At 46.0% G+C, this 16,973-nt stretch overlaps 1 protein-coding gene across 1 annotated transcript in view; it reads right to left on the reverse strand.

Moving 5' to 3' along the window:
- Positions 1–3,449: 3,449 nt before the first annotated feature.
- The window catches only part of cckbrb (cholecystokinin B receptor b), a gene marked incomplete at both ends in the record, with an annotated part of 65,303 nt that continues 51,779 nt past the window's right edge, over positions 3,450–16,973 (reverse strand). Inside the window, 3 exons of the mRNA XM_079821028.1 lie at positions 3,450–3,979; positions 5,437–5,564; positions 14,554–14,815. Of these exons, the coding sequence (XP_079677154.1) occupies positions 3,450–3,979; positions 5,437–5,564; positions 14,554–14,815 (920 nt within the window). The remainder of the gene's footprint in view (positions 3,980–5,436; positions 5,565–14,553; positions 14,816–16,973) is intronic.

A 16,973-nucleotide genomic window follows, 5' to 3' on the forward strand; every position in this document is an offset into this window, starting at 1 on the left:
TCTTGTTTTCATCCATTGAAGGCGTCATAATTTCCTATTTAATTTTTATTTTAGTTTCAGCTTAATTTCCTTCATCAGTAATTAAAATCAAAGTGGCTGAAAGTGTAATGAACTCATCACTGCAGGTTCTCACTTTGGCAGCACTTTAATTTTACTTAAAGTCAGCAATCAAATTGATGTTTTTAATTTTCGTGTCTTGGCCATTTTTATAGTGACTGCCTCAAGTCTCACTTCCCATGGGTCCCATGGCAGTCAAAAATATCTGACATTTAATCAAGCCTCTCTCTCTCTCTCTAACCTGTCTCATGTCATTTTTTCTCTTCTAAACCAAGGAGAAATAGAACTATCGCAAATCAGATTTGAGTGATCTTATTTGATGAGGACCATCTGGGAGGACCTTAATAAGCTTATATCTATAAAATGTATGAGGGCATGTAAAAGCAGTCATAAATCAGTCTATGAGATTATGACAGATCGGCATGAGTTCATCCTAATTGGGGGTCTAAGCTTCTCATTCAGTTGAGGTGACCTGCATTTACCGACACACAAGACGATGAGTCAGAGATTGTGAAAGCCGCGAAGGACAACTTTAAAGACAAAACAAAACCTCCTTGGCTCCAAAAAATGGGATGAAACCAATTTGCTAAATCATTGTCTAGCAACAGACTATCAACATTAACCACTGCATTAGGTTTTTGTAATACTTTAGAATACTTTAAATAAAAGCCTGTGGGAGCTCTTTGGAGAGCTGTTATATTTCAGTGTTCAAGAGTTCTGGGCTGCTTTTCCAGATAACGATGCATCTTCGTACTTAAAGGGGTGGTAAACCACGATTTCACTATTCTAACTTTAGCTAGCGTGTAATGTTGCTGCTTGAGCATAAACAACATCTGCAAAGTTACAACGTTCAAAGTTTAAAGCAAAGGGAGATATTTGCTTTTAAAGAAATCAATTTCTAAGGACTACAGAAAAGGGTTTAATTGGGTTTAACGCAGCTTTAAGAGCTACTTAAGAGTCGATGTCCATTTGTCAAGTGCTGATATGTTACCTTATAGAATGGCTCGCAGTTGTAGTACACTTACACATTTACATTTCTAAACGTTTAGCCTAATTATCATTTGCTACAAGGTCAAAAAATAAAAAAATAAGCACATAAGTGGAATGGTTGAAAAAAAAGGCTGAATCAAAACAACAAAAAAGCACAACACAAAGAAAATAAATTTTTTAAAAGAGGAAACTAATGTTATTTTACAGGTGGAGCTTAAAAACATCATTTTCAGCAGGTTTAATGGCTGTCATACAAATAAACAAAAACAAAAAATCTGGGAGGATATTGCTATAAAACTGCAAGCAGGGGCATTAGAAGATCCGGGAAGAAGGTCAGGAAGAAGTGGCAGGACTTTGCAAGCCTCAAGGGTACCACAGAGGTCAACAATTAATAAAACAACTGCCCAATGACTCCCCCCTTCTTACACTGGAAGAAGAAAAGGCACTGTTGATACTTGGACTCAGATGGGATTTGTGGTGGTATTGACCTCCATGGAGGAGTAGGGATGCCTGAACCTGAACCAGAAGCAATCAGGTTCACCTCCCATTGTAAGACTCCTACCATCTTCCAGTCCTCTCAACAGCCTACCCATGCCCAAACCTCCATCTTCAATTGTCAGACCACAACACCTCAGTGATTTGAGAATGTCTGTGGCTGTAGTCAGGAATTAGTGGAGCTTAAGAGGGAGAAAAAATTTCTTAAAAGACATCCAAAAAATGTCTTAAAGATGCCAATGAGAGGGACATCAACTTTCAGCAGCAGCTCACTGACCTCAAGAAGGCCAAGATGGCTTTAGAAGAGAGGAGACTGGCACTGGAGGAGATGAGGTTTGCAAGGCACTCCATGTTGGTGCCAATTATCTTGACAGATGATTCAGGTAATATTGTTTAAAGTTGGTTAATCATGCCTAATTATATGTTTTAATAATCTCTAGTGCAACATGAAATATTCTTTTCCATGTGTAGTTCGGACTCATCCCATTGTGGAATGTATTTTGCTGTATCCTGACAAACAACAAACTTAAATTTCGATTCAGTGGTTTGATGTCCTTGTGTTTGTTGAACCACTCAAAGACTAAGGCTCTATGAAATAATACAGTAGAATTATTCTTTAGTGTTTCAAATTTAAATGGCTACTTGTTGTACTGAAAATAAGCATGCAATCCCTATAAATGTCCATATACAGTCCATATTCCATATTCATTCCTTAATTCATTACGTGTTCTGTCATGTAGTTTTTATTTTATTTATTTATTCATTATTATTTCTTTATTGAATTATTCAAAATAATAATTTAATATAAAAAAAAACATATAAAGAAATATACAAAAAAAAGTTTTGGTGCAATTCTCCGGCTGTCCTGCAGGAGACTTCATAGCTCTGTCTCCTTACGATGCATTTAGGGATTTACGATTACTCCAGAGCACTCGTAGTTCTATGAAGATTTTCAAGTACTACTTAAGTTACGATGGTTTTGGGATACGGCCCGTAAGTCTAAGATAATTTATGCGATCATTTTTACGATCTACTTAGGCCTACAATACTCTTGGGAAACGCAGCCCTGATCATTTCGCATAAGTGAAATCTTTTACATTATGCAACTACTACTCTGAAGAAAACCTTGACCTTAGATTTCAAAAATTATGCAGGCACTTAAAACTACAACAAAAGGATAACTTAACATAAAATGTCTAAGGATGGAATTCCACTAGCTATTTTCAGTCATTTACATAGTTGTATGAGAATCATAGGACTTCAGTACATGTGGCCGTCTCTCAGTGAGCGCTAACAGCTCCAGAAACTCTGCTTCCTGCTGAGTTGATGGTGTAGCTGACTCTGACAATAGCATTTTTGACATTATCATTATCACGATAAGAATGACAAATGAGCTACTTCTCATTCTGAAGAACGGCTGTCAGGCTGATCTGATCCAAACTTCTCCTCAGCAAACTCTAAGCTACATACTGTACATCAAGCACTAATAGTTATTCATTGTAGTTTCATAAATGTGTGTTTTATGGGGTTCTGCTGCACCAAAATGACATTGGCTAATTCAGTCAGACGAAAACAATTTTGCATTCTTAAAGAGTGAGAGTAACAGACCTTGAACAGAAGAGGATGAGGTTGGTGTAACCTCTCCTACCGAGTTGTTTTAGGTCGGCTTGTGGGATGCCACCTTAAGTATAAACATTTATACAAGTCTCTAGTGAGTATGTCATGGATCATAAAACAATGACCGGTGATGATGTAGCATGTGGTTTGCTTGGTTGCAAGTAGGCGATTAACAATCTAAGTCTGTTCATTTGAATACAGCTACTTCCTCCTACCAAAGGGTAAACCCTGACACAGTCAACATCAACACCAATTCTCCTCAATCTTTCCCAGCCTTGGTCCTCTGAGAATCAGCATGGTCCCATTGTGCTGACAGTGGTGTAGTTGAACTTAGACATGGACGCTCCAGTGGCAGTGACCTCATCGTCACCTTCCCTGAAGCCTCTTCTACGGCAGGGCCAGCAGCAGCAAGAGAAAGTGGTGATAAGCGCCTTTCGAAAACGCTTGTTCATAAAGCAGTAGATGATAGGGTTGACACAGGCAGATGTGTAGGACAGCAGGTGGATGAACGAGATGGGGGCTCCAGAGAGCGCCCGGTGGGCGGAGGGAAGGTCGAACGCTTTCCAGGTGTTAACGGAATACAGGGGCATCCAGCAGATGAAGAACATGGCCACAATGACGATTAGCATGCGGATCACTCGCTTCTTTGCCATCAGTTTAGCCTCGGATGTATTGCTACGGGGTCGGTCAACCTTTGCGGAGCCCGTTGGGGTGAGGGCTGACATCTCCATGGAGTTGGGCCTCTTGGACACCTGGATGTAGCAGCCGTCTCCGTCGTCGGTACTACATAAGACAGTTGCGCTGATACCATTTTTCATTCCTAGAGAGGAAACATTGCATTTTCCTTAAAAAAGAAGCTCTGAGGGAATACAGATAAACACACATCATGAATGCTTCCATTTTGAAGCAGATTTGCATTTCCTGAATGTACTGTAGTTCTTGCAAAGCGGCAGCAAAAAAAAAAGTGTTAAAGTTTTGGGTAAACTCGGGTTTTAGGCGGCTTTATTTCACCTCATATCAGACGAATGTCATCAGCTCTCCAGACCGCCATAGCTTCCTGTGAGTGAGGTCAAAATACCGGCCGGGTCATAGATATGTCTGGAGAGCTGATGACATTCGTCTGATATGAGGTGAAATAATAGCATAAATACCGTTCGGTTTCTCGCAGAAACCGATCGTTTCGTGTCTTAAGACATCAATGTGTCGCCACGAGCCGCAGGGTTTAATTTGAAGTTGTCTGTGCATGTTTTTTTACTCTAATAGAATTAGACCCCATTCACATGCATTATGCGACTGACAGATGGCAACGGTTGGAGTTAAAAATCTTAATTTGTGTTCTACTGAAGAAACAAAGACACCAACATCTTGGATTCCCTGGGGGTAATCAAATTTTCGTTTTTGGGTGAACTATCCCTTTAATGATCGCATCCATGAACATGATTTCTGTCCTATCCCGATTCTTTTCCACCGGCTGTGAGGTGAAAACCACATGTCCCAAGATTCTGCGCTCAAACGTGGCGTCATCAAACTACGCCTTTGTTCTGAATAGGCGACCTCTAGTGGACGGAAAAGTTACATAGTGCAGCTTTTTAAGGAGTCATTCAGTGAAATCATAATTTGTACATTCCTTATGATTTCCAACCCTTGTGTCTTTCACTAAACAATAAACTACATAAAACCACACAGCAGGTTGTATTTTGACATTCTTGAGTTTCCTTCTTTTGCACAAATTGTTACCAATAAAAATGGGAAAGGAAATTACATTTTGCTAATTCAATTGAAAACATCCTAATGGGTAGAGTGGTGACTCAGCACCGGAGAGTTTGAATGATTACTGTAGCCCAGGGGAAATGGGTCAAATTTATAACATTAATAGAATGTGATTTAGTCAGAACATCGGAATTCAGGATGGGACATAATCAAAGCAATCCAGCAGATATTAACGTTTAAGGGCTCCATCAATGAGCAATTTCAAGGAAATATTCAAGTTTATATTGCCTGCTTTTTTCTTGCTTTTTTTAAGGGGCAGTTACGGAAATTTTGCACAGCTGCAATTATCTTTTTTTGAAAGTCCTATAGGTCATTACTTTGGAAATTGAGTCTCGTTCACAAACAGATGGCCACTGAGTGTACACACAGACAATTAAATCCTCAGGGCAGGTCATGCAATATGTTCACAGCGACTAGAACGGTTAATACCCTTTGGGAGGGTCTGGGGCTTTCTAAAAAATGATACTAAATCAGACTGTAATGTGTTATCGCCTTCATAGGTCTCACCACACTGTCCTTTCTTTTGTTCCAATTCGAACTGTATTCCACGGTAGAGCTCTCGAGATATGAGCCCGTAAGCGATGATCATCACCACTCCAGGAATGAAGAACAGAACAAATAGCAACAGGATGCACCTGAAACAAATAGAAACCCTTTTGAAACTCCTCATTATCACACACGCTTGCTTGTATATTTCCCCAAGGGTGGCCACTTGCGAATAATTCAAAACATTCTGTTATTCAGATTTATACATTCTGATTATAATTATTAATTAATTTAAATATGAGTAATAAACATCAGAAGTGCATAGCCATGCATTCGCACATCTTGAAGGGAACATTTGTGATGTGCTAACACCTATGTGATAAAATCCCGGTAATGCCCAGCCTATCCTGACTTATTGCTTTAACAGAATTTATAGAGAATAAGAATAAGGAAATAAAGAATAAGGAACATGTACAATCAAACTAAGAGAGAGAGAGAGAGAGAGAGAGAGAGAGAGAGAGAGAGAGAGAGAGAGAGAGAGAGAGAGAGAGAGAGAGAGAGAGAGTGAGAGAGAGTGAGAGAATACTGTTGTCATCCCTTGCTGTCTACATAGCAACAGCCATCATAAAACATGAATGTTCCATAAGAGGCACCCAGCTGATGTTTAAGACACCGGCTCCTTCTCTATATGTGTTTCTGTCTTTGTCTTGTACAGAGACAGACGCAGAGAGCCTATAATGTTACATTATGACTGAGTAATAGCAGGATGCTATTCCTATTAAAGGAATGTTCCAGGTTCAAAACAACGTAGGCACTATGGACAGCGTCTGTGTCATGCGTTCTGGGGGCTTTAAAAACAGAAAGGAGCAACCCATGTTTTAAATAAAGCTTTTTATTTTGAAGATAGTAACATTTACAAGTAAAATAACTTGTAACATAACAAGGTTAGTAAGCAATTGTATCTTGTTACCGTCAGTATGACATGTTTAACGCTTAAAGATAAAGTGTGTCATTTAAAGTTAAATTATTTTTCCTTACCCAACTTCATATGTGGAGACAACTATAAGTAAGCAAACTTATTTTCTCAATGTACAGTACTATTCAAAAATTTGGGGTCAGCAATATATAAATATAATATTGGTAAATGTTTTTGAAAGAAGACTCTTCTGTTCCCATTCAGTCGGTCACGTTCAACGTACGTCGGACGTACCAACGAATTGGGATCTCTTCTGGGAGCCCCTATCAGCTTCGAGCTATCTAGAACCGGCCAATGAACAATTGGCGTGTGAGATTTGCATCTCGCGCTCCGCCCGCGCCGCGGGTATAAACAGGAAGCGAGAGCGAATGCACGCTGTCATTCACTTCGGAGCCAAACGGCAGATGAAGACGACTCTCATTCATTTAAATGAGTATATCGCTGCTATCAGCAAGACAAAGAAAGAACCGGAGATTCCAGGAGACGCGTATTGGAGAGACGGCACACTTCAGCGGGATCCGCGCTGACTCATCGGCTGCCTCTGCAAGCAGAGAAAAACTGCTGTTATTACAGCAACAGCAAATCTGTTGGTCTGGTTGGGCGTGTTTTCCTGCTGAGTACAGGCACGGGCTGCACACAATCCCGTGCGCTGTCGCGTTTCCCCCTGAGTGCTTCAGCACAGAGCGTTTCCTCACAAAAAGAGCTTCTCGGGTGACGTGGCGTCTTTTTCAAGATGTCTTACCACCCGTGTGTTTCTGGATGCGGTCGTTCCCTGTCCCCTGCTGACGGTCACAATCGCTGTCTCACGTGTTTGGGCACACAGCACGCTGAGGCAGCGTTTGTGGATAGTTCATGTTCCCACTGCGGGAACATGACTATATCGGAGCTGTGATCGAGACTCTCCTACCTCCGGGCTGGGGGAGTCCCCTTACCCATCCCACGAACTAGGTCTACCCCTAACCCGGGTGGACCTGCTTCTTTGGATGGCCAGGGTGATCTGAGGATTACGTTTAGGGCAAACCCGCCGAGCGAACCTCCGCAGGCCCCTAAGCCCTCAGCTCCGCAGCCGGTAGAGCCTCCAAGGGAACCCGCTGGACCCTCCCACGGGAGACCAGTGGTGACTTTTGGAGCTCCAGCAGACGAGCAGATGTCAATCGCTGCATCGGAGGGGGAGTTTCAGTCCTCGGAGGATGAAGGGTCAGCTGTACTGCCTCCCTCTGGGAGAGTGGCAACGGCTGCCCCGGACCCTGAGATGGCTGCTATGCTTGCCCGGGCCGCCGAAAGGGTTGGGCTCGAGTGGAACCCTCCACCGTGTCCCGAACCCTCTAGGTTGGACGATTGGTTCCTCGAGGTGGGTCGCGCTGGTTCTCAGCGTCCCGCCCCGACACCTTTCTTCCCGGAGGTGCATGAGGAGCTCACGAGGTCGTGGACGGCACCTTTTTCTGCCAGAAACCGGCCGAGTGACTCCTCCCCCTTCACTACCCTCGACCAAGGGTTACGTGGGGATCCCGCCAGTGGAGCGCGCCGTCGCGATGCAACTGTGTCCGGCGACCGCCTCTAACTGGCGCGGTGACCTACGTCTCCCGTCCCGGGCCTGTAAGTTCTCTTCCGGTCTGACCGGAAAGGCTTACAAGGCTTGCGGACAGGCTGCGTCCGCCTTGCATGGCATGGCGTTGCTGCAGGTCCACCAGGCCCAGGCACTCCTTGACATGCACGAGGGTAGGCCTGACCCAGAGCTCCTCCGGGAGCTCCGGACGGTGACGGACCTCGCCCTCCGGGCGACGAAAGTCACCGCCCGTGCCATCGGTCAGGCGATGTCCACGCTTGTGGTCCAGGAGCGTCATCTCTGGCTGAACCTGGCTGACATGAGGGAGACCGATAAATATCGGTTCCTGGACTCCCCCATCTCGTCAGCTGGGTTATTCGGCGACGCGGTCGAGAGCTTCGCCCAACAGTTCTCTGTCGCCCAGAAGCAGACGGAGGCGATCAAGCACATCCTGCCCCGGTGGCCCGCTGCTGCCTTCACCCCGCCGCCGGTGGCACCGCCTCCGGCTACTCGTCGCCGAGGACGTCCACCCGCCGCCGTCTCCGCCCCCGCCAAGGCACCGCAGCAGCCTAACACCAGCCGACGGCGTGGGGCCGGCCGTGGGAAGGATGTCCAGCCCGCTCAGGCCGCTGCCAAGCCAGGTGGCAAGCGCCGTCGCAAGCGACCCTGAGACGGGCCGCCCAGAGATGGAGGAAACTGCTCTGAGGGAGATGGCTGCAGCACCACTCCCTCCCCCGGAGGAGGGCCGGGGGAGAATCTTTTGTTTGTCTGTTCCGTGCACCCAAAACTTCAATAAAAGAGCAGTTTCCAATATCTCTGGGTGCCAAGAGAGCGCGCTTGGTGGTGGTCGACGCTCCCATGCCTCGCCCCCCTCAAGTACCTCTCCCTTCGCCAGCAGGGGACGCCGGCTGTCGGGACGCACACAAGCGGCCTCCCCACACTCGCACGTCCCCTCCGCGGATGCAGGTAAGTGTTGCACAGCACACTCAGATCCCGCTTCGGGCCGCTCTCATGCCGTCCGAGCTGGATCCCTGCATTCCGCCTCGCTGCCCCGCTGCGGGTACGTCTGTGGTGCCGATGATCCCCCTTGCTCGGAGTCTGGGAGCCTGGCTAGTGCTTCCCAGCCCGTCTCGGTGGCTCCTCCGTACCATCAGACTCGGCTATGCGATTCAGTTCGCCCGGCGTCCCCCCAAGTTCAGGGGCATTCACTTCACGACTGTAGTGGAGGCGAACGCCCCCGTGCTCAGGACGGAGATCGCTGTCCTACTGGCGAAGGACGCGATAGAGCCGGTCCCTCAAGCCGATATGAGGTCCGGGTTCTACAGCCCGTACTTCATTGTACCCAAGAAAGGCGGCGGGTTACGACCGATCTTGGACCTGCGATTCCTGAACCGGTCCCTTCACAGGCTGCCGGTCACGATGTTAACGCAGAAGCGCATCTTCAGGTGCATCCGTCCCCGAGATTGGTTTGCAGCGACCGACCTGAAGGATGCGTACTTTCATGTCTCGATTCTCCCTCGATACGGCCCTTTCTGCGCTTTGCGTTCGAGGGACGGGCATATCAGTACCGCGTCTTACCCTTCGGCCTGTCCCTGTCGCCCCGCATCTTTACGAAGGTTGCGGAGGCGGCCATTGCTCCCATGAGAGAGCATGGTGTTCGCATCCTCAACTACCTCGACGACTGGCTGATCCTTGCCCAGTCGCGAGAGCAGTTGTGCGAACACAGGGACAAGGTGCTCAGTCACCTCAGCCAGTTGGGACTTCGGGTCAACTGGGAGAAGAGCAAACTCTGTCCCACACAGAGGATCTCACAGAGGACTCCGTTGTCTCCACGGATGCCTCATCCACGGGTTGGGGTGCCACGTACAACAGGCTTGCAGTTTCGGGTCTGTGGACGGGGCCTCAACTGCAATGTCATATCAATTGCCTCGAGTTGTTAGCAGTTCGTCTTGCACTCAGCCGCTTCAAAGTGCCGCTCAGAGGCAAGCACGTTCTGGTCCGGACGGACAACACTGCGGCCGTAGTGTACATCAACAAACAGGGTGGTCTACGCTCCCGTCGCATGTCGCAACTCGCCCGCCATCTCCTCTTATGGAGTCAGAAGCATCTGAGGTCGCTTCATGCCGTTCACATTCCGGGCCTGCTCAATCGTGCGGCCGACGAGCTGTCACGTCAGCAGGTGCTTCCGGGAGAATGGCGACTCCATCCCCAGGCGGTCCAGCTAATCTGGAGTCGTTTCGGGGCCGCACAGGTAGACCTGTTTGCCTCCCCAGAGACGACCCACTGTCAGTGGTTTTATTCCTTGACCGAGGGGACCCTCGGTTTGGATGCCCTGGCCCACAGCTGGCCCCGGGAAGAACGCAAGTATGCGTTTCCCCCAGTGAGCCTTCTTGCGCAGACACTGTGCAAAGTCAGGGAGGACGAGGAGCAGGTCCTGTTGGTCGCTCCGTATTGGCCCAACCGGACTTGGTTCCCGGAACTAGTGCTCCTTGCGACAGCACCTCCCTGGCCCATTCCTCTGAGACAGGACCTCCTGACTCAGAGACGGGGCACCCTATGGCACCCGCGTCCAGACCTCTGGAAACTCCATGTCTGGTCCCTGGACGGGACGCGGAGGTTCTAGGTGACCTACCGCAAGCGGTAGTTGACACCATTACTTCCGCTAGAGCCCCCTCTACGAGGCGCCTCTATGCGTTGAAGTGGAACCTGTTCGTCGATTGGTGCTCTTCTCGCCGAGAAGACCCCCGAAGATGTTCGATCGCATCTGTGCTTACCTTTCTACAAGATGGGTTGGAGCGAAGGCTGTCTCCTTCCACCCTCAAAGTCTATGTCGCCGCTATCGCCGCTAATCATGAGCTCGTAGATGGAAAATCTCTAGGTAAGCACAATCTGATCGTCAGGTTCCTTAGGAGAGCGAGGAGATTAAATCTGTCTCGTCCTCCCTCCATACCCTCTTGGGACTTAACTCTGGTGCTAACTGCACTACAGAGAGAACCTTTTGAGCCTCTGCAGTCAGCTGAGTTCAAAGTTCTGTCGTTAAAGACATTATTCCTGACTGCGTTGGCCTCCATCAAGAGGGTAGGGGACCTGCAAGCATTTTCGGTCGACGAATCGTGCCTGGAATTCAGGCCCGGTAACTCTCATGTGATCATGAGACCCCGGCCTGGATATGTGCCCAAGGTTCCCACTACTCCCTTCCGGGACCAAGTGGTGAGCCTGCAAGCGCTGCCTTCGGAGGAGGCAGACCCAGCCCTAGCTTTTCTCTGTCCTGTCCGTGCTCTCCGGACTTACGTGGACAGAACGCAAAGCTTCAGGACCTCAGAGCAGCTCTTCGTCTGTTACGGAGGACAGCAAAAGGGAAAGGCTGTCTCCAAGCAGAGGATGGCCCACTGGATAGTGGATGCCATCGTCTTGGCTTATCAGTCCCAAGAAAAAAACCCTACCCGCTCGGGTTAAGAGCCCACTCCACTAGGGGTGTTGCCTCTTCCTGGGCGCTGGCTCGTGGCGCCTCGCTGACAGATATTTGTAGAGCTGCGGGCTGGGCGACACCTAACACGTTCGCTAGATTCTATAGCCTCCGTGTAGAGCCGGTTTCTTCCTGTGTGCTCACTTCCCATAGTCAGTAACACCGAAGTGCCCGTTCTAGTGTCTGCTTGCTGCGCCATTCCCTCCCCTGTGGTAGACGGATGCGTGCGCTTATTTTGCTCCAGTCGAGTTCCCCGGAACGTCGAACCCTGTTGAGTCCTCCGCAACCCACGGCAGTCGGACGTGGCGGAGCGTTCGACGCCAGGTCTAACACTCGTATGCATTGGTGGAACTTGTGTTAGGCTGGGTTCCATATGTAGTGACCCCCACGGCGGTCCCATATGTGTATTCTTCCACGGTACGGCTCCCTACGGCGAGCCCGTGTCTTTCCCTTGGCAGAGTTCCTCTGCCGTCCCAGGTACGTGTTGTCTCCCTCCTAATTGGCCGGGGCCACCCCTGGGACTTCCGTATGTTTTGCTGCCCACGGCCAGCCCATACGTGTATTCTCCACATGGTAACTCCCTCTGGGCATGATGTGGCTTCCGCAGCTGCCTTCACAGGCACGCTTTCCCAGCGTTATCCAATACAGTCAGCTGAGTGGGTCTTGCGGAACAGCAGCTTTGACTCTCCCTGCGTGAACTTTCCCGCCCGCATCAGATCGGGGTCTGTGGGGCTCATTTTCCGTTTTCCATAGGGATCCCAATTCGTCGGTACGTCCGACGTACGTCGAACGTGACCGACTGAATGGGAACGTCTCGGTTACGTATGGTAACCCTCGTTCCCAGAAGGAGGGAACGGAGACGTACGTCCCGTCGCCACAGTTGCTGTACCATCACTGCAGGTTGAGCCACTACGTTTGGCTCCTCAGTGAAAAACAGCGTGCATTCGCGGCGCGGGGCGTGGCGCGAGATGCAAATCTCGCACGCCAATTGTTCATTGGCCGGTTCTAGATAGCTCGAAGCTGATAGGGGCTCCCAGAAGTGATCCCAATTCGTCGGTACGTCCGACGTACGTCTCCGTTCCCTCCTTCAGGGAATGAGGGTTACCATACGTAACCGAGACGTTTTCCAAGGCGGCATTTATTTGATTAAAAAATATAGTAAGAACAGTAAAATTGTGAAATATTTTCTATTCTAATACGTTTTAAAATCTATTCAAATGTTCAGCATCATTACTCCAGTCTTCAGTGTCTCATGATAATTCAGAAATCATTCTAATATCACGATATGCTGCTCAAGAAACATTTCTGATTAGTATCACTGTTGAAAAGAGTTGTGCTGCTTAATATTTTTATGTAAACCATTGATACATTTTATTTCAGGATTATTTGATGAATATTTTTTTTAAAAGAACAGCATTTATTTAAAATATACATCTTTTGTAAAAATTATTCTTCACTGTCACTTTGTATCAATTTAATGTCTCCTTGCTGAAAAATATTTTATTTAAAAACAAAATAATTAAATATTTAATAAAAGTATTAAAAAAATCTGGTTACACTTTATTTTAAGGTGTCCATGTTACAGTGTAATGATACATTTAAGTACTGAGTCATATTAATTAACTGTGTACCTATGCCGTGTTCAAGACAACCCGTAACCCGTGTTTTTCCAACCTTCTACCCGTGAAAGTGCACTGGAACGGCAGTCAAACCCGTGACTTCCCACCCGTGAACTCGTACTAGATCGATGTACTCCCAGTTATGTGCTCTGACGTCACATAGCCCGCAAAACAACAATGGCAGCCCCTACGGATGCGGAAAGTCGTACACTGTTATTTATCTAACTTTATTTATTCGCAAATGTTTTGCATTATCAGCAGCTTTTCTAGCATTAGCTAGTTTTCAGTCCATTGAGTGCAAGAATAAATTAATACCAAGTACATTTCCAAATATACAAATAATGTAAAATAAAAGGTTTAACAGCTTCTCTTTCCTTATGCGCCGTTTTTTCACCCCAATTAAGCAAGCAGTAAGCACCTTTGATGATAAAAATTATTGTAAATGAGCATAAGCCCCATACGGTTCGCCATGCTTTGTTTACATCTAGCTACTGCTCAGGCAGTTTGGTGTGACTGCCTGGAACGCTACAATGTCATGAGTCGTGTTTGAAGTCATAACTTACGGGCTCAAAAACCTGCCTGCATTACTATAGGGAGTTGTTTTTTTAGGGTTAGTTGTATGTAATTATGCATAATTTACTGTTATTATTATAGTAACTACATGTAACATCTGTAACAAGGACACTGTAAAATAAAGTGTTACCAAAACTCTTACTAAGCAAAAACTTTACTCTAAGGCCCTACTAAAATAGTGTTTGAAAATATTGTTTGTCAGAGCTGTGGTTTAGTGGTATATGCATGTGTTCTAGACACTGTTGGCTGAGAAAGAACCACATTTAAGTCTGACTCTGGTCCTGCCCTGATCCATAAATAAATGCAATAAAACTATGATGTGTTTAAGTGACTAATAAAAGATGAGGGGAGTGTTAGTAAAAGCGAACAATTTTCGTGGTTGACGAGAGTTGCGCGCACTACAAGTCTTGTATTTTAATATTTATCCCATTGCAATGCATTGCTAAATACTTTATATACAGAAAGACGGTGCACTCATATTACTATGAATGGGAGAAAGTGCAACACGCAATATGGATATGTCTCGCCTTCTAAATAAGAACCAATCGCCGATTTGTAAAGTCATTGCATCACTGCAGCTGCCGTTAGAAGCTCCGGTTCCTGTAGAAACAGTCAGTGTTATAAGACATGCGCTTAGGAATTAGCTTGGTCCAGCCTGAAAAATTAGGATTTTTGTCATGATCAGAAAAATGTCAGTGATTAGAAACAAAATTTATGAGACAGGTTTTTTGTCCGATTTCATTGGTGATTTCAAATATGAAATTGAATCGTAAGCTTGGCAAACAGTATGGGAGAATTGTGTGTTTGTATGTTTCCCCATTCAAAGAGATAGGAGCGGCACTTGCATGCCCGAGAGACGTTTCAAAGATAGCCGTCGAGTGAAATGATTTGTCTTAAAGGGACTTTGGCATTGCCCCACATCCATACACCATAAGTGCGTTACACTATAATCACTTACCACGCTTGCTCCACCTCGCTCTTTGGCCAGTCATGGCGGCACATGTGAGCCTTGATGTTGTTGGGTTTGATGAACTCCACCAGGGTGCTGAAAATGGGATAGGGTGTCATAATAAGGAAGGACAGAACCCAGGTGGAAGCGATGACTTTGTAGGCGTGGGATCGGGTCTGCCATGCACGTGACTTCAGCGGGTTGCAAATGGCACTGTACCTCTCAATGGCTATAGCCACCAGACTGAAGGTAGAAATGCAGACGGAAATTCCTGTGATAAAGCAGAAGAGTGACATTTTTTTATAAAAATTGGTACATTTAAATTGCGTAAACTAGTTAAAAGCTCAAAGATCTTATCCAAATAGTTTATCCACCAACTTTTCTGATTCAGTTGCACTTATTGTTACATGTATTCACTGCACATCTGTTATTTTTCCGAAAGCTTGACGCCTTGCAAAATTGAAAGCGAAAACCTTTAATACGTTCTCCTAAAAATACAAAGCTTTGTGAAATACATTGCAAAATGGCATTCTTGTTGGTGAACGCTGTAAGGTGAGATTTTCGACAGCCCCTCATGTTTGAGGAATTACTGCCTCGATGCCCCAAGAGCTTTGATCTGATCTCGACCTCCGCACCAGAGCACATACCAGGAAAATTGTTCTTTGCTTTACAAATCCCCTTCCTTCTCTGCCTCCTCCAAAGAACAAACAGTGGGTTGTGGTTACCACTGTGTGTTGGATGTGCTGCCTTGTCACACTCCGACACTGTGTGGGCCGCGGGCCACTCGCACACACTCAAGCAAATAAGATCTGCCCTCTTCTGAACTATGTCATCTCCAGGGCCTCCACCAGACAGTGACCATAATGCTGGAGAAAAGCATTCGTTAGAAACTCTAGCCGACGCGAGTACAAAACATGACAGTGTAATTGTTTTCCTGATTCCTGATCCTTTTCCTATGTAGCACCTTAACTGTGGAACAGTCTTCTTAGCATTGTTCGGGAAGCAGACACACTCTGTCAGTTTAAATCTAGACTAAAAACACATCTCTTTACTATGGCATACACATAGAACATTATCAATTTATATTATTCGAATCAGTTAAATGATTGTTTTAGGCTGCTTTAACTAGGTCTGCTGGATCCGGGAACACTTCCCATAACACCTGATGTACTCATTACATCATTAAAAGAATGGCATCCATGTTAATGTTAATGTCTCTCTGTTTATCCCGAGGTTTACTGTAGTCAGCCATATCCGGCCCGTATCCAGATCAGATGGTGGACCTGCGCTAGACACAACCAACGCATCCCTGAAATGTCTGCAGAGACTGGGTCAACTAGACTCCCCTGTGAGACGGCCTCATCGACACAATATCCTCAACAAACCCGTCTCCGGCGTGATGACTCCGATCTTCAATCAGATGGAACTGGACAAATATTCTGAATATTCCAATCTAATTTGACTTGTAATGTTGCCTGAATCATAATCATACACTGTTTGTTCGCTGGCCAGATGAGAACTGGTACCCCCACTGAGCCTGGTTTCTCCCAAGGTTTTTTTCTCCATTCTGTCACCTGATGGGGTTTTGGTTCCTTGCCACCGTCGCCTCTGTCGCCTTTGGCTTTTGGCTTTTGGCTTTTGGCTTGCTTAGTTGGGGACACTAAATATTCAACTATATTACTGATCCGCCCATATTTACACTGTTTTCTCCAGTGCTGCTTTTAAACAATCTGCATTGTAAAAAGCTCTATATAAATAAAGGTGACTTGACTTGACTTTGTGCCCATGAATTTTGTGAAAATACGTTACAATACACAGTATTCCGCTGCTGTCCAGAACAGAACTGTCTTAAGGTTGTTGTTTTTTTTCCTCCAATCCATTTGCCAGCAGACCTTGTGTGTCAAATATGACCTTGGCATTGTATCGGTTTTTGCTGGATGAGCATTGACTTTCATTGAGGGAGGTAGTGATCCATGAAAAAGTGCAGAATCAAGCAGAATGCATTCATACATATGTTTACATCAGTGGCCAATTTCTCAAAGCGAAAGTCAGTGCCAAAGTCTGACATCCTGGTAATTGAATTACAAATAAACAGTAGTCTCACGTAGAAAATTAGACTTGAATTATATAGTCTGGTTCACTGGTTTATTTTTACAGTATGTGCTGTTTAGGAGCCAAAAACTCAGTGAAACAGTTTCTGTGAAGAGATATACATGCAACACCAAAGACATTCATGTAAATGTGTGTAAACTACAGACAACATGAGAAACACTTTATGTTGCACATGTTACATGTACTTACTGTAGTAATAACTATAAATTATGCATAATTACATGCAACTTACCCTTAACCTAACCATATAGTAAGAACATGTTGTTAAATATTACTCTGTACCTAAATGTATAATTGCACTGTAACAAGGACCCCTT

Source organism: Gobio gobio (genome assembly GCF_949357685.1).
Source record: "Gobio gobio genome assembly, chromosome: 7".
Classification (NCBI taxonomy): Eukaryota; Metazoa; Chordata; class Actinopteri; order Cypriniformes; family Gobionidae; genus Gobio; species Gobio gobio.